The following is a 22,618-nucleotide window of genomic DNA, read 5'->3' as shown; positions in this document are numbered from 1 at the left end:
TAAGTGTGGAATGTGTGGTATATTATATACCCGTCCAAGTGGAGAGAAACACTAGTGGCGCTAGTGTAGTGTAAGTTGTTAGGTGTTTTTGTCTGGTCAGCAGTGACTACAAATACAGTTCTTACCGTTTCCAGGTGTGTTCCTGTGAGCTGCCTCTGCCGCCGGATGTGGAAGTGATCCACGCCAGCCCCGCGGCAGGCCACCTCAGCTCCGCCTCCATATACCCCGCCTGTTTCGCACCTTACATCATCACCACCGCCTGCTCCGATAGCACAATTAGGTTTGTCCATTTCTTATTTCCACGCTGACTAATTAACCCTGGTGAACTCTACAGGGATCGGGCTATTGCGAAAGGATTAAGTCTAACTAGGGGAGATAGCACAATGGGCTTATGGCTTGTATTAATGTATGGATGTTGCCAGGTCTTAGGCTAGATATCTTTGATGAACCTTGCATATCTGGTTTTACAGCTGTGGTAATTCTTAATCTTTTTTGTTTCTAGGTTCTGGAAATGCGATGTTAAAAAGAACAACGAAGGGAAACTAGACTACAGCTGGCGGGAATGGGAAATGATCAACAAAGACCAGGAGTCTGTTATTGACATTTCAGGTAACAATATTTTTCTGCCTTTAACCTTCAATCATACCTACCCGAGATGGGAATGAAATGGGAACTCACTTTGGGAATGGCAATTGGGAATGCTTCAATGTGTTCCTCATATTTCAATGTAACTGTATTGAACCTAACTTTTTTTATCAGAACAATTTTTGATATAGATATCATTATAATTTTGGTAATTCCAGGCCAACCGCTGAACATCAGCGCAGCTTACTCGGGCCGCATCGCCTGCGCCTACAAGCATGGCCGCTCCTTCACCCGGCCGGGCAAGAACGGCCCCGACGGACCTGACCCCGCCCGCTATGTCAACCTTTGCGTGGCAGTCTACGAGTGCGAGAGCACCGGCGGCTCTGAGTGGCTGCTCGAGGACACCATCCATCTCAGGAATATCCACCTGCCCAGGGTGAGGGTGGATCCACACCTGGATCTGAGCTATTTGTATGACACGCGCTTCTTGCAAAAGAAACAGAGACTTACGCAGGTTAGTTTGTTTACTGGCTTCTATATTTGAGCATTGCAGATGATATTAGTACTGTATACAAATACATATACCTAGCCGTTGGAATTAACAGCTATATGCCGTCAATGCCCAACACTATTGATGAAAATTTGTCTCAAAAATAGTTATAATTGATAATGTCAATAACTAAACACATATATTATTTAACACGACGCAACGCAGTCTACGACTATGTATTGTTTTAGCTGTCTTAGCGCCACAACAATAATAACGTTATACTTGGATAATATTGTGCATAATTTGGAATTGTCTTTTGGATATTTAGCTTCCTACTAGACATCTTTGTAGATTTCCTATCCGATATGGCTGATACATAGTGCCTAGTTTCAAGTGATTTTACCGGTGGCAAGTAAAATATAGCTGTTGGCTGTTGTCGTTATAACATTCTTAACAGTTTTTTCCTAACATTTCCCTAATAACATTACGGTTGTTATTTATTATTTTAGGTGGCGTTTTATCGAATTGTGTTTTTCTTTTCTTCTTTTTTTAAAGTATATTTTATTTAGTTAAAAAATTTCACATTTTATATCTAGTGTATATATATTCTAAAACCACTATAAAAATATTCATTACCTACATACTAATATTTGGACTTCACAACATTGAGACAAACCCACGAAAAACTGAAAGACTTCTGGCTTCCTTAACATTTAAAGGTTCATTGAACATTTTGAAACCTTTATAATAAATATTGTTTTGTGTTGCCGATAAATTTGTCTTAGGAAGCCTAAAATCGTTTGAGCTTCTCGTAGGATAGCCATAGACTGTACTATAAATACTAACACTTTTAACATATAATCTGGTAACATTTTATTTTTTAACTAAATAAATATTAGGGTATTATAGACGAAACGTTGCCACACTTAGAATATTGAGTTGGCGTTGCATTGTTTTTATCCTAGTATATCTGCTACAGCACAATTATAGCACAACCTACCTCTAATTATACACAATTATACCTCTGAATTATTTCCATTCTTTTAACTTGCGTTTTATTGCTCAAAAAAATTACATTTGTGCAGTACTTGGTGGGATGCTACAGTGGTGTTGTAGACCAATTTCCTTGTTTTAGAGTGTAATTTTTCCCCTTATCCTACTTAAGAAGTTAACTTTTTTTGCAATTTTTTTAACAATGCCAAGTACCTACTTGTTGTTACTAGTACTGGAAGTAGACTTTGCAACTTCTACATTTCCTTTGATCAGGTTCTCCAGACCCTATCACATGAAGATCTCCGCTCGCCCCGTAACGGTGAGGCCAACCCCAGCTCCGATTCCACCAAGGGGCTGCTGGCGGTACCCTCGTTCAGTACCCTACAGTCGCTGAGGAAGAGCATCACGGAAAATGGCAACACCTGCCCCCTGACACAAAAGCACCTTGTGCAGCTGGATTGGGTTTCGCAGGAGGACGGATCCCATATCCTAACTGTGGCGGTGGGCTCTAAGGTTCTGCTGTTCACACCCGTTTCAAGCGATTTGGCGCAGGCCAATATGAAGGTGAGTAATTTTATTATTGTGTAGTTCCAGTAAAGTAAATAATGCCTTTGTACAAAATCCATTAAAATCGCCAAAGATGGTGTTCTAAGCAAAGTAGATATTTGGGACGCTACAGGAAGACATGGCAAGAAAGCCATCCGCATCGGTAAACGGCTGTACGAAATTACAATTTACGATGGAATACTATTACTACGATTTTTCCAATACCCGAATTGGACGGGGCGACCGCATCAGTAACTCAACTTTTCGGCGAATTTAATATTTTATTGTATGGGAAATCGTTAAATGTAAATGTATTTTTTGAGGTTCCTTGGATTTCGAATTATTTTTGTTTCTACTGTACCATTTTGACATGATTTTTGATTTGCAGGCGATGAAAGAATCCATGACGGTGAACCGGCCCATCCTGCGCAAGGCGTCCTCTCTGGCGGCGCCGCACTTTCAGGAGGAGATCCGCTGGCGCAAACTGCGCTCCATCGAGCTGCACACGGCAGACGGCCTGCCCCCCCTGCCCATGCAGATATCCTGGGTGCGGGATGGCATCCTCGTGGTCGGCATGGACTCGGAAATGCACGTCTATTCGCAGTGGAAGCCAGAGCCCAATAATTGCGCCTCGGCCACCTCGCATCACTTCATGCATCAGGTGAGTGTGTTGTAAACCTGATATACAATTATAGCTAGACCGCAAGAAAAGGAAGGTGCGCGGACACATGCGCAGAAAGAGCATGATTTATTAGTAATTCGTTAGTGGCGTCATTCTGCACTCGACTTTAGACGTAGCTAGGGAGCAGTCTTCAGTTTTGGTCGGACTATACCAATGAGAGAAGTGTGTAAAGGATGTATAAATGAACACATGCACATGCCAAGGAACTTCTCATGTAAAATTATAGTTCCATTAGTTAAATTCAGACAAGAAGACATACCCAGTGCTTTCAACTATAGGCCGATATCTCTTGCCACAATACTATCCAGAATATTAGAAAGAGTAATACAAATTCAAATACAAGACAAACTACTTACCTCAGACCATCAATTTGGGTTTAAATCTAAACTGTCAATATGGCAATATTCAGCTTGAAACAGAGTATCGAATATTATAAGGCAAGAAAAACAACGGTATATGTTTGTTTTTTAGATTTAAGTGAAGCCTTCGATCGGTTCAAACTCAAATATTCAAAATAAGTAAATTTTGTAAAAATACAATACATTTCCGTGTGAATTGAAATTTCGCGGCAAATGTGCGTTGCGGCCGAACCTTTAAATTCAGATATTTGGTGTAAATTCGTAAATAATACGATATATATCCGCGTTAAACGAATGTTCTCGGCCCTTCAAACTAGGATATTCAAAAAAATACGACATTCCAATGTAAATCGATTCAGATTTTCAAAATAATATTACTAATTAGGATGACTTTTTTTGGCATTTTACCAACAAGGCTGTCTTTCAGATTCAGATTTACGAAATTTTGTTATTTATTTTTTCAAATTGCACAAACCAATTTTAGTAAATCAAAAAATAAATTTCAGATTACGAATTAACGAATTTCAAATAAAAAAAGGATTTTGTATGAAATTTTGTCTCTGGGGATATTATTTGGCAAAAATTACGAATTACGCGTTTTTTCGAATTATCGGGGTTTGAATTAACCGGGTTCTACTGTATAAGGATAACTTACAATGTACAATTTTGACGATTTATCAGAAGGATATCAATAATAACTAAGAACACTGAAGGAGAGCTGTTGACGAGAGTGTAGTATTATTGTTCCATCTATTATTGAATTAACTGTTATTAGACTACTGGTGAGTGGCCGAGTAGACGAATGCGCTAGGTACCCAGCCGGGTGTCGTGGGTTCAGTTCTTCTGTAGCTTTCATTATTGCACACGCAACATTTTCCGCTTAGAATGATAGTATGTAGTAGGAGTTTTTAAAATATTGTCAGGTTATTCCTAATCCAGGATTATTAGTCTTTTTTTATGTGATATCCTTGATATCCACTCGAGCAATTGGTGTCATATATATACATTTACCATCCTTTTAATTAATACCATTCCCCAAAATATGAATATAGAAACATATGAAACTGCTCACCGCGGCTTAAAGCCAACGAATCCACCTAGATTTCTCCGTTTATCTCTTATTTTTAGGTTCTATAAATTTAGCACATTACAGCGAGCGATCGCTCTAAACGTTTTTGCAAACTTGCCATATATGCCAAAAATCGCTATAGTGGATATATCAGGGAAAGTAATTTAGTCCAACTCAAATTATAATATATATTTGTAACTGATTGCTTTACACAATGATATTAACTTTATAAATGACAGACACCCGACCTGTCACTCGTAACCCCAGAATAGCAATGGCGCCGTTTATTATCCACACACATTCGCGAATGACTCGAAATCAGCATATTTCACTGGTATTTTGATTAATTATCTTTTGCATTTCCAGGAATCGGACGACGGGCCCGACACGCGCGACCTCCGCGACGAGGACCTCCGCCCGACTAGTGAGAGTCGCCGGCGCCTCGCCAACGTGTCGTCAATGCCGCATTTGTCCCGCGTCTCCTCCATGAACCTCCAACTGATGGATAGGGAAGCCAAGAGGCGCAAGCCTAATCAGAGCACTTCTACTGATCAACAGGTAAAAAAAAAAATATGTGATACCGCACATCCAACTGCAAATGGAACCTCAATTTTTATTTCAACTAAACAAGTTTTTATGCATCAGGACAGTTAAAAATTATAAGCTATATAATTTTGATGATGATGATGGTACGTAGGTACTGAAACCGGTAGACAGCAACATTTATCAATAAAGTGACCTAAAACCAAGTATTTTCATTTCATTTATTTAAAATCTCAAGCCACAATGTGTTTGCTTCTTTTGAAAAAAGAAAAAAAATAACTTAATTCATAAAAATCTCGCTCAATGAAGCTATCGCTTAAGTGGTTATTGTGTATCATGATTGTTGTATTTTCAGCCCCTGTTGGACTACATGCCAGACTATGGCCTGTTTGAGGCCTCCCGTATGGCCTGTCCGGTGCTACCACAGTACCACCCCAAGCAGCTGATGGAACTTCTCAACAGCGGGAAGATCAGATGGGTCAAAGCCATCCTCGCCCATTTAGTCAGGTGAGTCATTATTATTAGTGAGGTTAGCAGTCAACACAATGTAGTAACAATACCAACCATGATATATAGGTCTAAATACGTAAATATTGCTTTTGTGTACACGAATAGCCGCATTCGGAACATGAGAATGCATTTTTCCGCTGTGAGTCCGAATGTGTCTTTGCAAGCACGTCTTTTTTGAATCTGAGTGGTTGCAGTCGGAACACGAGAATGGTTTTTCTCCACTGCGAATGAGACAGTGCATTTTGTGCACTTCACCGCTTTGAAGCTGTCGATATCCACTGCTTGTAGGGTATAATTTTATGTTCAGGTAACCATTTTCCGAAATAGATGTTTCTTGATATCTCTGAAAAAGCTCAAGCTCTCCTCTGTTTAGACCCAACTCCCCACTTATGTTTAAAAATGGTATGATAAAAAAACAGCTTCCTTGCGACAGGAGAGCGAGCGGGTTGAGGGGTAGGTGTACGAACACCAAGAACGCGTGTTTTGGCTTTCAGATTACCAGCACTCAGTGCCTGAGTCCGCCGGAGAAGATAGGCGCCGAGTTGTGGACACATAGAACGCCGGTTAAATCCGCGCCATTTGCGCGTTAGCCTGATAGCAGCTGTCAGTTTTAACAAAATGTCAAGCTTGTCGGAAGAAGATTTTTTACTTTTGTAGAATTCTTTCTTGAAATTAAGAAATAAAACAATTGGTATTCATCCAATTAATAGTAGTAGAAAAAGTCATGGTGAATATCATCACTTGTTTAGTGAGCTTAAGGCGGACGAAGAAAGATTTATATACCTTATTTCACTCGTGACATTTGAGGTAATTATAAAATTTTCTTAGTTCGTACCGTTTTCATTCATATCCTTACTGATTTCTTTCCAGCACTTTCGACAACATTTCTGTTGCTATGTAAACTTCTTTTATCTCAGATCGGCGATTTGTTAAAAACAGCAGCAATTAGTAAGTCGCTCATTTTGACAGGACTTGTTTATTGAGGTTTTGACACTAGCTTCCAAAACAAGCTTCACTAACCGGCCGCACCGGCGAGCCGGAATTAAGAATTCATTCCGATGAAGCTTCTCGGCGGGCCAGCGCGCGGACATAAATCTGAACCTGCCTTCACTATGTGCGTTCTCACACGTTTAGATACAAACAAGCTTGTCGGCGCCCCTGCGCCAGTCGGCCGCTAACTCGCCGGCTAATCTGAAAGCCGAAACACGCGTTCTTTGTGTTCGTACACTAGGGGTGTAGTGGGGCGCATGTCTGAACGAGAAGGCGACTTGTGTGAACACCCCCATACGAATCTATGAACGAACGAAATCCGGCTCGATTTTTAAACAGATGCGCATCCTACAAAAAGTGTTGGATAAGTGTGAACAGCTCCATATAACCTCGACGGCAACTATGGCTTCCGATTTTTAAACGGAAGTGGGAATAGGGTCTAACACTTTTATCACTCAATCACTCATTATTTTTCCCATAAAGTTTTAACATGTTTTTAGAATAAGAATTTCATTTTCACTAATTATCTTATCAAAGTATCAAAAATACTTGTACATAGGATAAGAAATTGTTCTTAAACATAAAATTAACACCCTTTTCAGTAATTGCCATTCCAGTTCTCTAAGACGACAGCGAAAAAGCAGTTCATTTTGAGGTTAAGAACCGATTCCTTTTGAAAACTAACTGACCTTTTTTTCGTTTTTCTTATTAAACTTGATTTCAGGTGTCTGGGGGGTTCTCTTAATTCCCGAAGTTCCGCCGGAGACGATGACAGCATCACGCGCCAGGTAAGTTCCCTTGCCGTCGCACCTAGCTCTAGGCATGAAATGACTGGCTTCATTACATATCTGCACCTTGTGATTATTGTTAGAGTCAATGTTTCAATGTCTGATAGTACCTTTAATCGAGTCAACGCCATCTTTCTAACACTTCTCAAGGAGAGCAATGGTTCTGATAGATTGGTCCGTGGAGAAAATGCTCATAGTTGAACAAGTCTCTCTACAAAACCATACATATATCTCAAATCCTATATTTCCGGAAATGTACCCGATAACAAACCTGGCAAACGTTATTTAATGGTCTGGGCTCATCAACCTATATGGCTGAATACCCAATGACAACCTTGAACTTCACTAACCCCTAATGCCTGTGACATTTTGCAATGTACTTCTCTTAGGAAAATATTTTCACATTACATTATTTCCAGATAAATTAGCTATTTTTGAATGTATTTAGAAATAAAACACTGTTCTTGAAAGCAGATGAATGACTCTTTCAGATTTTAGTATTACAAATCGACATACGCAATTAAAAATATTAAAGTTTTGAATGTACACCTAGTTAAAGGATTTAAAGTCGCTTACCGATGGTTTTTATTGTCTAAACTGTAATTACTACTTTACCCGAAACTAAAAAACATATTTCATTAGACAAAGGTTTTATAAAAGTTACTCTCACTTCATTTTAATGAGTAAAACCTCAAATTGTAATATTTAATTATTGATGACAATATTAGCTATTCCTAAATGAAAATTTGAAACAGAAAAAGATACAGTCACATCTAGGACACGAACCGAGGACCCTTGCCTTCCGGGGGCACAACTCTACCAACTGAGCTAATGGGACCCTATCTCCTTCGGTCGTATTTAACTGTATCATACTTCGAATAGAGCTGGTTCGAGAACTGGTAGAGACGTGCCCCGGCAAGGCGAGGGTCCTGGGTTCGTGTCCTAGATGTGACTGTATCTTTCTCTGATTTTTCTGTTTCAAATTTTCGTTTAGGAATCGTTTTTCTCATTTTTTTTTCATTTAACATAAAAATATTTAGGAACAACTCCTTTCTTTTATTAATATTTATTTAAAATTTTACAAACCTTGTTTTCAAATGCTAAATGTTTTTTTTGTGCTTAACAGACATTTGTCCATTTAGAATTTGTTTCATAGAATGATTTAAAAATTTTCGCGAACGTTAATGGTAATTTTTTAATGCAAACTGAAAGCGCGATATTTTCTCTTTCTAACACTGTTTAAATCATACTTCTTCCCGTAATACAAAATGAGATAGCATAACTTCAGGTTGGGAGATATATCTCCCAAAAAAACTCTAAGGTTGTTTGTTGTCTGTGAAGAATATCTCCCGAAAATGCCTATCTTTTCATTCCATAGACAATGGAAAGGCTGCTTAGAAAAACCTTGAACATGTCGTGAAAAAAAAAACAAACCCATGAAATGCCCTTCATGGATTTCCTATTGCAAGTCATGGAGTTCTCACTTACCGAAATTGAAACATCGACAACTATGTGTTTTCTCTTCATGCGACAATCTAATAGAATTCTTCCCCAGTAACTTTGCCACATAATAATATATTATAATATGTTGTGTTATGTGATGTTTTTTAGAATCAACATTGTGTTTGTAAGTCTAGTTATATTATAATTAGTTTTGAGGCTTAACGATAGATACTGCCTATTGTCTAAACTACCTTAGAGTCAGCTAACTCTGATGTTATAAACGTAATAATAGCTTAAACTGTGATTATAACCTCAATTTTTTAAACTTCAATTCTTGTCTTTTCACATCACCAAACTCTGCCTATACATAATATAATTAATGTTACCACAATGTAATAACTGTTTCTGTTACAGTAGAACCTCGTTAATTCGAAATCCAGCTGACATCAAAAATCAAATTTCGAATTAACAAATTCCCACGTAATTCGAAATTTTATGAACAAAAAAAAAAAAAAAAAAGCGAAAATCAAGTTCTTCGGCCGCCCCTTCAAATTCGGGTGGTATCTTTGGAGTAAACTCGTATTAATACCAATTATATCGAATTTTTGAATAAATCGAATTTTTGCAGCCGTTTTCGTCGCGATTGGCCCTTCAAGTTCAGTTATTCTAAGCAAATTCATAAAAATACCACACATTTCCGCGTAAATCAAATTTTCGCGGCCGATTAACGTCGCGGCCGGCCCTTTAAACTCGGATATTCGAAAAATACAACATATTTATGCATAAACCGAAATTTCGGGGCCGACTTCGGTAGCGGGCGATCCTTTAAATTCAGATATTTGAAGTAAATTTCGTAAAAATAAGTCAAATTTCCACGTGAATAGAAATTTTGGGACCGATTTCCGAAGCGCCGGATCTTTTAACTCAGATATTCGAAGTAAATTTAGTAAAAAATACGATATTTTCCGCGTAAATTGAAATTTCGGAGCCGATTTCCGTCGCGCCGGATCTTTGAAATTCAGATATTTGAAATAAATTCGTAAAAATGCGATATATATGCGTAAATCGAAATTTCGCGGCCGACCCTTTAATTTCAGATATTTATAATAAATTCGTAAAAATACGATATATTTCCGCGTAAATCGAATTTTCTCAGCAGATTTTCGTCGCGGCTGGCCTTTTAAATTCAGATATTTGAAGTATATTCGTAAAAATATGTCGTATTTCCGCGTAAATTGAAATTTAGCGTTCGAATTCCGTCGCAGCCGACCCTTTGAATTCAGATATTTGGTGTAAATTCATAAAACTACTGCATATTTCCGTGTAAAACGAATTTTCTCGGCCCTTCAAACTCGGATATTCGGAATAAATTGGAAAAAATACGACATTCCAGTGTAAATGGATTCCGATTTACAAAATAATAATACTAATTAGGGCGATGTATAACCACGAAAAAATACACTTTTCGGCATTTTACCGTTATGGCTGTCTTTTAGATTCAGATTTACAAAATTTTATGATTTATTTTCGCAAAAATCGAAGTTTTACAATTACACAAACAAATTTTCGTGTACGGAAAAAAATAAATTTCGAATTACAAATTAACGAATTTCGACCATTTTGTATGAAAAAAATATTCTGTGGACATTTTTTTGGCAAAAATTTCGATTATGCGTTTTTTTTAATTATCGGGGTCCGAATTAAAGGGGTTCTACTGTACTATAGTATAATGAATTTTCTAGTAAATTTTAGATGTAAAGAAATATGTAAGTAAACCCAAGCTGTATGTATTGACGATTTTTTAATCTGTAGTGAACTGAAAATGAACATTAAATATGAGAAAATACTTGTTAATTGTATCAGTGAAAGAATTTTTGGCATTTTGTTTGATAGAGAGAGAATACATCATATAATATTTCCAACATATGAATGAAGTCTTGTCAAATGCGAAGTTTTGAAATCACTTATTTTGTTTTTATTCAGTAATGCACAGCGTTTGAGGATTCACATTTGTGCTAGACCAGTTTTTCACATATCCTCATTTTAAATAAATAAATTTTATTTGTCAGATTGACTGAATTTTTTAATTAAATAAATGCATGTAAAATTATTAGCAATATGAACTTGAAAATAATGTTATGAAAAAAATTTATCTAAATTGTGATGAAATTATTATACCTATTTATTATTGACAATTATTATACCTATTTATTATTGACAATGACAAGTTTATTAATCCGCAAGTTGCTTCATTTCAAGCACTTTATTTTATGTTTCTTTACTTGTCTTGATTTTATCTCTAAAGTCAATTAGTAATCTTTAATGGCAGCCACAAATTGCTTCTTGCGAACTGAATTTATAGTTTAGTTTCACTCTTCTTATTTCTACATTCTTTCACACTCCTTAGCTTTCAGTATTCAAAGTATATTTGAAGAATTGTGTGAGATTTCTGTTATGTTCTAAACTTTTTTACATTACATTAGAGTTTCTTCTCTCTCACCATCAATTTCAATTAAATCACAATCTTTCTGTCACATTATGATCACGATTTTAATATGACTTCTCACTGGGGTGTCATCTCACTGTCGCATTTTCGCACCACGGAGTCTTCTCACTGTCAAGCCTTTCCAAACTGAGTGTTCTCATGTTGAAGCTTCTCACTATTGAGTGTTCTTGTGTTGAGGCTTCTCACTATTGAGTGTTCTCATTTTGAGGATTCTCACTATTATCGTGTTAAGGCTTCTTACTACTTATCTAGTGTTCCCTTGTAGGGGCTTCTCACTATTGAGTGTTCTCATGCTGAGGCTTCTAATTATTGAGTGTTCACATTTTGTGGCTTCTCACTGCATATTTGGATTCTTGCTACTGAGTCAGTTTATCATTTTCGAGTATTCTCACTATTGAGTTTTCTCGCTATCGAGTCTTGTCACTGTTGAGACTTGAGTGAGATTTGTCACTGTTGAGACTTGGCTGAACCACGCTTGTCACTGTTTACAACGAAAGGACGATGAGGGAGGAGGCGACGGCTGAGTTTGTCTGCAGTACGAGCATGTTTGATTTACAGCGCGGTTGGTCCAGATCTCGCACGCTGTCTGTGTCTTATGTAGCGGGGGCAGTTTCTCCGCTGGACAATGTACAGGTAAGTCTCTTCTCACTCATTTCATCTGACCGAACCAATCTTTTCTTTTTATTAGTGAATTGGAATACCTAAACTAATTTTGATCATGAACAATGGGCTTGCTTCCAATTGAAGCACTATCGTTTGTGGAATACATTGATGAATTGTATTGAGTCCTTTTATCAGCCAATAATTTTGTTGAGATTACAATATTTTTTTTGGCCTCCTTCTATGCCTATTAATTGCAACCCACCTCACATTGCTGCCGATCAGGTGGCGATATAGTTCCCTTGCTGTACACAGTACAAACATGAAAGCTTTTGTGAGGTGTCACATAAAATAATAGATAAAATATTGGTTCTTGCCTATTTAACTATATAAAATTCTCACCTTGTTCATTTTGGAAATGATAGCAAATGCTTATATGCTGACAACAAAATAGAATAGACCGATAGTTCCACAAATTTGGTGCAAACAATATTTGGCATTTTTTAAGTGAATTTTCTCAAATGAACAAGGCGTTATCTTTCTTCCTAGATCTCTTTACTGAAACATTACATATTACAGAAAACAGTATTGCTTCCAAATAGAAAACACTATTGCTTCCAAATAGAAAAACAAGCAATCATCATGTCATGTATCATTGCAAAGTCAATACTATTGTGTCATGTTTCCTCTGTGAAACTGATTTTCACATAACATCATGCTAATCAATTAATGAAGCTTTTTTAATAGCATGATGGAGCAATCTACTAAATGCTATTTGCTTGCTGGCACTATTTACTATGAATATTTATATTCTGAAGCAATGAATGTTACAAACCATGTGTTTTGTCAGAATATTAGATTCTATTGCTAAAAGTAAATACTATGCTAAAATGTATGTTAAAACACCGCTATATTATTTATTGAATGCTTTCGAGCATTTTGTTTACACAGCTAAATATGCACTTAGTTTGTACAAATTGAATGCTACACCGTAAATGTTACACTATTTTTCAGTTTCATTAGAAAAGTCACAATACATGAAGCTAGCACAAGTTTAAAAAAAATGTCCATATTATTTACTCAAAAACAAACAGCTTAAATTTTGTCAAATTCAATCCAAAATATTTTACATTTAAACAACGAAACTCACTTATGAGGTTCATTCATAAGAAGTTTTCATACTTAGGAAGTTCTATTGTTTTCATTTCCTTGAAGACAAATAAAAAATGACACTAATTTTTCCCACATAATATAAAAAAAAATTTACACTTGTAGTCCTACCTGTCCCTTGGAAACCTTATAACTTTTACACTGTTTTTTTGCTTGTTGGGCCCTTAATTGCATTATTTATCTTTGTCTTAAAAGGGTGAACAACTAGGTGTGTTTGAATATTATTTTTGTGGAACTTTCCTGAAAGACTATGATTTTATGAATGAAAATGTAATATTCTGTTTATTCACACAGCAAATACCCGAAGAACTTCAGCTGGATTATACAGAAATTAATACGGTTCCCCCTTTACCCTTGTGGACCCTGCTGGTAGCTGATAAGGAAAGGCCGGGACATCTGACTACTAAGCAAGAAGCTAAGGTTAATTGCTGCATTTATCCTCTCTAACTCTTCTGCTGTTTTACTCCCATATTTTATCTGAAAATAGTGAATTGTAGTTTTTTTTCTGTGTTTTAACATTTGACACGCCAAAATGCAAAACAAAACTTGTTTTACCATAAGGGGTCACTGAGATACCCCACGCATTTTATATATATATACAAGGCTATGTTTACAGGTTTTGCAGAAATACAATAAGTTAATAAAACTAACTGCAAACAACGGACTTGTTATTCCATATCTAAATAAATATGGACAAAGATCCCTAAGAATACTATGTCCCTAAAATTTACAACATGTTACCAAACTCAATTGAAAAATTATTAAACTATTTTTCAGAATGATTGTTATGTGAAAAAGTTTTTTTGTAATGATTTTTTTTCTCTCTTTTATTTTCTATGTACTATTTAATTTTTTGCTGTTTTGGTTTTTTTAAATATTTTATTTACTACAAATATCTTATGTCTATGATTTAAAATAATAATATAATATGGACAGATCCTAAATTTACAAACATAAGTATTATTAGTTATTAAGAATCCGTCTTCAAACTGCTGGATAGCAGTAGACTTCATTGTAATTATCCAACATTGAGAAATAAAAAAGCTGATAAATTTAGGATAGTAATTTGAGAGATTTCGGTCACCCCAGTTGGCAAAGGCAATGTTAAAAACACTGAAGTAATACTTTTTTTTAGTAAAACTTGTTTTTTTTTCTTTTCTTTTAATCTAGGACTACAATGAGCTGTTTGATGGCAACCTCTCCGGAGAAGATGACCTGGATGAACTGCTGCAGGAAGACCCGGATAGTCCGAGACGAGGAGACCGGAGACCTTCTGTTCCTGAAAGACAAGGACTGTCACACTTTGGCCCTAGACAAGGTCAGAATAACATATTTATTTTGAAAAAATGGAATTGCCAATATACCTTTCGATATAATTGTTTATTATTATTATTTGAATGTGTTCATTTTAAATCTTTTGTATTGCTATGTACATTGTACTTCAACAGTACTTAAAATACTGGTAAGAGCTGTAGCTACCCAAATTTGGCTGGCTACCGCTTTGGACATTGACCTTCAAATGTCTAATTCAGGGGTCTCCCAACTTTTCAGCCGGAGGGCCACATTGACTACTCCAGTGAGTTTGGAGGGCCAAAACCGTTTTAATTTCTAGACACCCATATTTTCGTCCTAGGGGGGGGATAGACAATAGAATTTTCAGGGATGAAAATATAGCTTTAGATAACGTAGCTTTGAAGATAATTTTTTTGATACTCGTTTCTCAGACCTTGATATCATTGCCAATTAAATGAAGATTTTTCAAAAAAATCCTCTTGATGTATACACGGTTTGCGCCCGTATTTTTCGCGCGATACTTGTGGACGCAATGTATTGGTGCCAAGTACCTCGCCAACGAGCGTATATATTCGCACGAAAAAATTCGCGAAGTTTTCGGGCAAGGTCTTAGACATTAGCTGTCGCGGGCCTTGATGACACTGGTCATAAGATGTCGCGGGCCGGATGGATGACACTGGCGGGCCGGATACGGCCCGCGGGCCGTAGTTTGGAGACCCCTGGTCTAATTGAACCAAAAACCAAATCGTTCATGCGTTGCTGGCATTGGAATTTCGCCCTAGCTGAAATTTTTTGATATTCGATCCAAACCTGGTATGCCATTAGAAGACATAAATAAAACTACCGTCCCATATGTATGCAATCAGCACTCTCAAAATTTTTTGAATCCCTTGTTCTCTATTTAATTTATCCATCAATATTAACGGCCGTTGTTCCCAACATTTAGATTGATCAATCTGAGGCTCTAATCAGTAAAGGCATTTATTCAGTAAAGCTCGATTTGCCTGTTACCAAACATCTTTATTGTTGATAATCTTAAGTGGCCCCGCCCACTTTCATGGACAATAAAATGACATCAAAGTAAAAACTTTCAATGTTAAATTAATACTAAGAGTTAATATTTTACTTCTTATTAATGCAGATAATTTGTTTCGAGTACCGCATACAGAAACCGACATTTGATATTTTTTAACAAACACATGTAAATAAATTTTAAAATAAAACATTAGCTTGACTTTTACTAATGCTGCGAAAGCGCGAAAATACATTAACACAAATTTGACAATTGATGTTTCTCCTCCGTGTGTTAACATGAAACTAAGCAACTTGGACAAAATAAAAACCAAAAAGTAAAAAAAACTTCACGCAGAAAATGGGAAAATGAATATAATGGAGTTTACAACAACATATTATGGCATTCGAAACGGCATTATTGACAATTGAAAACGGTTAAAGAAATCATTGTCATTCAATGTTTGGCTGTCACCGCCTGTGTAACTCGATATTGTTGTCCATTACATTCGCCCGTTCTGCAATAACTATTATAAATACTAACATTAATATCTTTATCTTCACTGTCCATATTAATTTGATACTAAAAATAATAATAAAATTGGCAATACGCAAAATGAAAAGGAATGCATGAGCCAAATGACGTTCGACGTTTCGCTGTCATTTTTCACTCTGTTGACACTTTTTATAACTAACCCTTTTACTGAGCCTGAGGTTAATCCAGCTGTTTGGTTCCTCTAGCTTGATAGGAGAGTTGCATTGGGAAGAGGGAACAACGGCAATAAAAGTAATAGATAAAAACCAACACAGATTCGTTACTGGAAGGTCAACTGCTACTAACCTATTATTTTACCATAACTATATTACGGAATATTTTACCAACAAAAAACAAGTTGACAGTACCTATACAGACTTTTCAAAAGCTTTCGACAAAGTTAAGCTGTTAAGCGCTTGTTATATGATAGCGAATTTTCGCAAACTGTCAAAATGTCTTCATTTTTTTGTCGCTAGAGGGCGGTAGTTGTACATTAATGAACTTGTTAGAATACAACGTCGAATGTGCGTTTTTTGTGGCAAAGCAATGAACATACGCAATCGGAAACATAAAGTAAAACAAAGAACTTATTAAAAAACCACCTCAACCTTTACAAATAACTCAAAATTATATCATCAAAGTTATGTATAATCGGAAAAGAACATTTTCAACAGATGAGTTATACAAAGAATCTAAACTATTCTCTCTCCGTAAACTATTTATTTTGCAAACTATGAAATACATCTTTAAAAACAAAAATAAATGAAAACAGAATCAACATTAGAAATAATAATGTATTTTATTCTCCCCAAACGAACACAAAACAAATGCAAACACACTGCAGTTTCATTACTAAATTTCCTCAATATTTAAAAGAGTTAAAATTATGGCTTTTCGATACAGCAGTTGAAACTTTTTTTATTTAATTCATATCAATTTATGTTTCTCGTAAAATATTCACCATATATTACACTAAACACTTATAACTTCACTATACACTATTGTAAACACTTTTTATACAAACTGCTTAGACAAAATGTAATCTTGTTTTTGTTTTCTATGCCCACAGTTTGTTTATTTTTAGGACAATAATATAATAACTTAAATATATTACCCACGCACAGGCTGCACCTTAGTGGGTTCCCATTATTCGTATTGCTTTACATAATATTGTATGTAATTAATGTAAAAATTGGGAAAAATAAAGGAATTAAAAAAAAAAGGTACATATTACTTATTTGCAGAACCTACTATTTTTTATACTTCCTACTACTTTGGTAAAGCATTTAATTTGACATTTTTTATAAATATTTCATCATTCACTTGCTGTTGTCGAATCTAATTAGATTTGAAGGGCTTTTTTACACGGTGTTCGGAAACTCGTGGTATAAATGGTATAACTTGTTAATGAATGTACCTTTCATTTATAGTCAATTTTGGGTTATGACTTTTTTTATTTGAGCTTTCGTTTTAGAGAAAATCGATGGTGGATTTATTTGGAAAAATTAAAAAAATTTATATTTGATAGAATATCTATACATATTAATAACATCATTAGTAAATTGACCTCGAGAAATAAATGAAATTTTATTTTTTAATTTATATATTTGTTAAATTATTCTGTGTTATTTAGTACAACTAAACAATAATATTTTTTCATTCATTCGTTACTTGAATCATACCTTGTTTGGAGTATTTTTTCCGGCTGCCATGGATAAATCATGTATTGATCTACAAAGAGAAAAATAATATTATTATTTGGAACTTTACAACACAACACATAGATAGAATATCGTTGATTTAACAAATTTAATGGTTACGTGTTTATATGCAGAAAGGTGATATTATTGTTAATTTCCTCAATAAGTTTTTTTTTTGTCTGTTTAATTTAAAGATAAAAATAAAAAAACGGTAATAAACTTGTTTACTCCTTATATTAATACCCCTTACCATGTAAGATCGGAACAGTGAAAAACTTTACTTGTTATCACTTAAAACGGCCGATTTTACCAAACTAAAAATGATCCGGCGTGAGATGGTAATTTTTGGTTTTATTACCAAATGCGCCATATGAAAAAACGTTCACTCTCACAACTTAGTCAGAGCGCGTAAAGCAATGAATTCTCACACACACTTGCATAAAGAGCGCGCCAGTCAACATCATGACGTTCGCCCCATTAATGAAACATTTTGATGGCATTTTCGAAATATATACGCCGTCAAACACGGAGCGTATAGTTTCACCGTCATCACCGGGGGCTTCCATCCCAGAATAAGTAAAAAACTGTGAAATGTGTTGAAAATTTGGTGAAAGATGAAGTATTTATTTAATTGTTAATATCCACAGATATCATAACGATAATAAGAAGTCGTGCTTCTACAGATGTTTGTATTATATAAATATTTTAAATTAAAAATATTGTGTAAAATCATTATTAACACGATAATCATTGATCGAAGTTTTAAAAGTGGGTTGTATGGTGTATAGTCCAGTCAGTGGGGGATAAAAAAGGGCTCCACCTTGCAAAAGGTTAGGTAGTAGCGATTTTCACATATGTTGTTAAGATTGGGACTCTAAAGAAAAAAAAAAGTTTTCGACCTTGGGGGGGTCGAGCTCGATCCGCCATCTTGGATTGAAGGTGCCAAAATTTGGTTTTTTCAAAATAATTATGAAGTGGTTGATTTTACAACCAAATTATTGAAGGCAAACTTAAAGACAACTAAATTACCTACATTTTTTGTAGAAAGTTTTTTTTTTGTAAGTCTAATAGGTAACGAGTTACAGCGGTTGAAAGAAGAAAATTTTGACAAAAAATTGTAAAAGTCCAGTTTTCTTGATAAATTTTGTACGAACATATTACACAATATCATTTTAACGTATTTCTACGTTACAATATACTTATATAGCATCATCCGTGTACTCGATGACGTTGATTTGTTATAGTGGGATCCTAGTCTACAGCTGACTTGGCAACACTGATTGAGTCCTGGTTACAGGACGTTGCCTGGATGCTCATGTCTGCAGATGTTCTTTTCGATGAAACAATGCCAGTTCAAGTTTCACAAGAACGATTTTTAGCCAATGAAAATAACAAAGTCCGTCTGATTTCGATGCTTACAAAGCAATTTATACAGGATGATTTTACAGTTAAGCAGGCTGAAGAAGATGCTGATGATTGTCAATCGAACGTCAATCGATTGTCAATACTGCGATTTCCTTGTGTTCATCATATGACGCTGTTTTCATTATTGGCGAAGACGTTGATCTCCTAGTTCTGCTGACAGCATTAGCACCACCCAAAAGTAGTATATATCTTCGCAAACCCGGGAGAGGCAAAACTTTTGAAAGACTGTGTTCCGCGAATAGTGTGAAATTCAAAGAGGCGGCTGAGAATATTCTGTTTCTTCATGGCATTTAGCGGCTGCGATACAACATCGTCCTTCTTCAACCAAGGAAAAACAAAATTTTGTTCGCTTGTGCAAAACGACACAAGACTCAATGCCATGATAGGAATCTTCAAACAACATGATGCAACACCAGAAGACATAGCAGTTGCAAGAACACGCTTTCTTGTTGATTTGTACGGGGGTGACATGGATAAGGAAACCTTGGAAAAAGTCCGCTACAAACGTTTCGCAAAGTCGACAACAAAAAGCAAATTCAATCTTGCCTCTTTGCCACCAACGAACGACGCTGCACGGTACCATGCATTTAGAACGTACCATCAAGTCCAAAAATGGTATGGAATCCAAAAAAATCCAGAAACTGGGGCTGGAAACGTGACACCAACGGGCTTGTTCCAGTAAGAATGACAAAGAAACCAGCACCCAAGACTTTATTAAAATTTATTTCATGCAATTGTAAAAAAGGAAGCGGCGTTGCATGTAGCTGCACGAAAGCTGGATTGAAGTGTTCTATTGTATGTGGGTGCTGTAATGGTCAAACATGCTGAAATTCGCTAGAGGTTCACATCGATGTCGAGGACGAAGAAGAAGAGATTTTGTCAATGAAAGCCCAGAATCTCAGTATCACAGGCAATGAGTTAGATGATGACATTGGTGACGAAGACTGTTATTAAGTAACATAATTTATAGTAACATAATTCATAGTAATGTAACATAATTTCGAAATCTACCATAGCTGGTATATCTGTGGAGTAGACCTACTGGAGATACCACAATAAAAAAATGCGCCATGTTCTATACCTCATGGTGGTGTGGAAATGAGTTTACAAAATTATTATAATTATGTAATGAATAACCCGAAAAAATTACAAAGTTGGGAATTTCATCATTTTTTAGAAAAATATTCACATTTCCGCCACTGTAACTCGTTACCTATTAGACTTACAAAAAAATACCATGTACAAAAAATGTAGGTAATCTAAGGTCTTTAAGTTTGCCTTCAACAATTTGGTTGTAAAAATGACCACTTCACAATTATTTTGAAAAAAACAAATTTTGGCACCTTCAATCCAAGATGGCGGGTCGAGCTCGACCCTCCCAAGGTCGAAAACTTTTTTTTTCCCTTAGAGTCCCAATCTTAACAACATATATCAAAATCGCTACTACCTAACCTTTTGCAAGGTAAAACTCCCCACTGACTGGACTAGTATCAATGTTTTTATTTTTTATGGTCGAAGGCATACATACACTACAAAAAAAATAGGCAGACTGAAGAATAATAGTCAATTATTTTGTAACAAAAAATATGAAGTCTGAGAATGACATACGAAAGTTAGTATTAAGCCGTTTTAGAGAGCCGTTTTCCAGCAAATCACCATTCTGCCTTATAACCCACTCTTAAAGTATCCCATAAGTTATTACTCAGTAAACTGTATACATTAGGACTGAGAGGCGAGTTGTTGGATTGGTTTTTCGAGTTACTTACGTAACAAAATCCTATTCATCAAAATATAAATATGTATTCCAATCAAAGTTATTTTATGCAACTAGTGGTGTAACGCAAGGAAGCCCTCACTTTACATTTACATTTATCAACGTTAAGGAAGAAGTTGTTAATTTGTTACACCAGTTGTGTAATTTGTCAGTGTTTGACTCGTAAGGTTATGCTGTCGCTATTACATATAGGAATAGAATGGGGCATCTCGGCCCTATTGTTGTTTCGACGATGTAGAATTACTACTTTTTGCCGATGACATCAAATTATACAAACAATATCCAATAATTTATGTTATAAATAACACATCTGTCCTGATGATGGACACTGCAATGCTGTCCGAAACGTTGGCTAAAGAAGGAGTTAGCGCAACACGGCATAACACCCCAAAAACAAATAACAAAAATACTTTTGGCCGTGAAAATCTCAAATCATATGCAACTGATCCTAATTATTCTTCTTCTTCTTCTTCAATGGCGCTACAGCCCAATTCGAGCCTTGGCCTCCTTTAACATGAGCCTCCACCGCCCTCTGTCCTCGGCCGTCGTCTTCCAATCTGCAACATGGAGTAGTTCTCTGGCATCTTTCCTGACATAATTATATTCTTAATTAATTTGAATACTTCAGCGCCAAATACTGGGCATCGGCAGTGAATTTCTATTGAGAGTACTAAGGCAGGGTATTTGTGTCTGTAACCAAGATTATATTCTATAAGTCAAGGAAATTATGTAGGGGACCAATACATTTTTGTGATGGCAATTTGTTACAATACATAAGCAAGTTGAAGAATACAATTTTTAATACGTACTTATGTTTTTATTTTCCCTTTGAATTTCAGGAAGGGCACTATCGCGTCTCCTCACCCACACCCATCTGCCAGGTCTCAGTTCTCTGGATCAAATGCATCTCCTGGCTTTAGCCGACACCGTATCTACGTCCAAAACTGATTTCGCCGAGAGGTTCGCAATAGACGCAGCCAAGACGGCCATATCCAAAGAGAATCTGCACGGAACACCGCAGGGTGACGATGTTGGAACAGGTAAATTATGTTTTTCTTGTTCATATTTTTTTTAATAATAATAATAATATATTTTTTTAATTAATTTCTTACACAATTACAAATTAGGATTTAATACATATAAGAAATTAGGTTATATAAATTTTACAAAAGATGGTTTTAAGTATTTATACATAGAAAAAGAAATTTCAAGAAATGTGGAATTTCCAAAAAAAATTCAGGCAGTGGTGAAAGATCTCGTCAATGTGGAGAGACTCTTTCAAGAATCAGAAGAATTTCCCTTCTGAATCTCTCCTCACTGACGCCAAATATATCAATCTCGGAGGAGATTTGGTTCAGGAGCAATATACTCCTCCCTACCGGGAGAACCATTGGCAGGTTAGTTCTGCAGGCAGGAAGATAGAATAATCTATGATGATGTTGTCTAAGATAGTCATCTGGAACATAGAGACTCACTCGCTCCAAAATGGCTGAGTTCTCAATATAGCCTCGCAGCAGTCTGAATAAGTGGGTAGCGGCATACCCCTCCCTTCTGAGCTGCAGGGAGTGAAGTCCCAGCATGCCCAGAAGAAAGTTCGTCGGGTAGA

General features: G+C 36.0%; 1 protein-coding gene across 12 annotated transcripts in view; it reads left to right on the top strand.

Annotated features, from left to right (window-relative positions):
- Rbcn-3A (rabconnectin-3 alpha) overlaps positions 1–22,618 on the top strand; it is a 140,739-nt gene that overhangs the window by 59,144 nt on the left and 58,977 nt on the right. For 11 of the 12 annotated variants that reach the window (XM_089641798.1, XM_089641809.1, XM_089641814.1 and 8 more), the window contains exons 21-32: positions 135–280; positions 503–609; positions 804–1,099; positions 2,342–2,632; positions 3,003–3,275; positions 5,091–5,282; positions 5,623–5,774; positions 7,492–7,555; positions 12,063–12,137; positions 13,569–13,694; positions 14,445–14,592; positions 21,852–22,052. In XM_089641798.1, coding sequence (XP_089497924.1) covers positions 135–280; positions 503–609; positions 804–1,099; positions 2,342–2,632; positions 3,003–3,275; positions 5,091–5,282; positions 5,623–5,774; positions 7,492–7,555; positions 12,063–12,137; positions 13,569–13,694; positions 14,445–14,592; positions 21,852–22,052 — 2,071 coding nt within the window. The remainder of the gene's footprint in view (positions 1–134; positions 281–502; positions 610–803; positions 1,100–2,341; positions 2,633–3,002; positions 3,276–5,090; positions 5,283–5,622; positions 5,775–7,491; positions 7,556–12,062; positions 12,138–13,568; positions 13,695–14,444; positions 14,593–21,851; positions 22,053–22,618) is intronic. The other variant, XM_089641812.1, reaches the window with a different exon arrangement.

The sequence above is a fragment of the Hesperophylax consimilis genome, chromosome 2, assembly GCF_061612785.1.
Source record: "Hesperophylax consimilis isolate HC1 chromosome 2, BYU_Hcon_1.0, whole genome shotgun sequence".
Lineage (NCBI taxonomy): Eukaryota > Metazoa > Arthropoda > Insecta > Trichoptera > Limnephilidae > Hesperophylax > Hesperophylax consimilis.
This window is presented reverse-complemented; position numbering and strand designations above follow the sequence as displayed.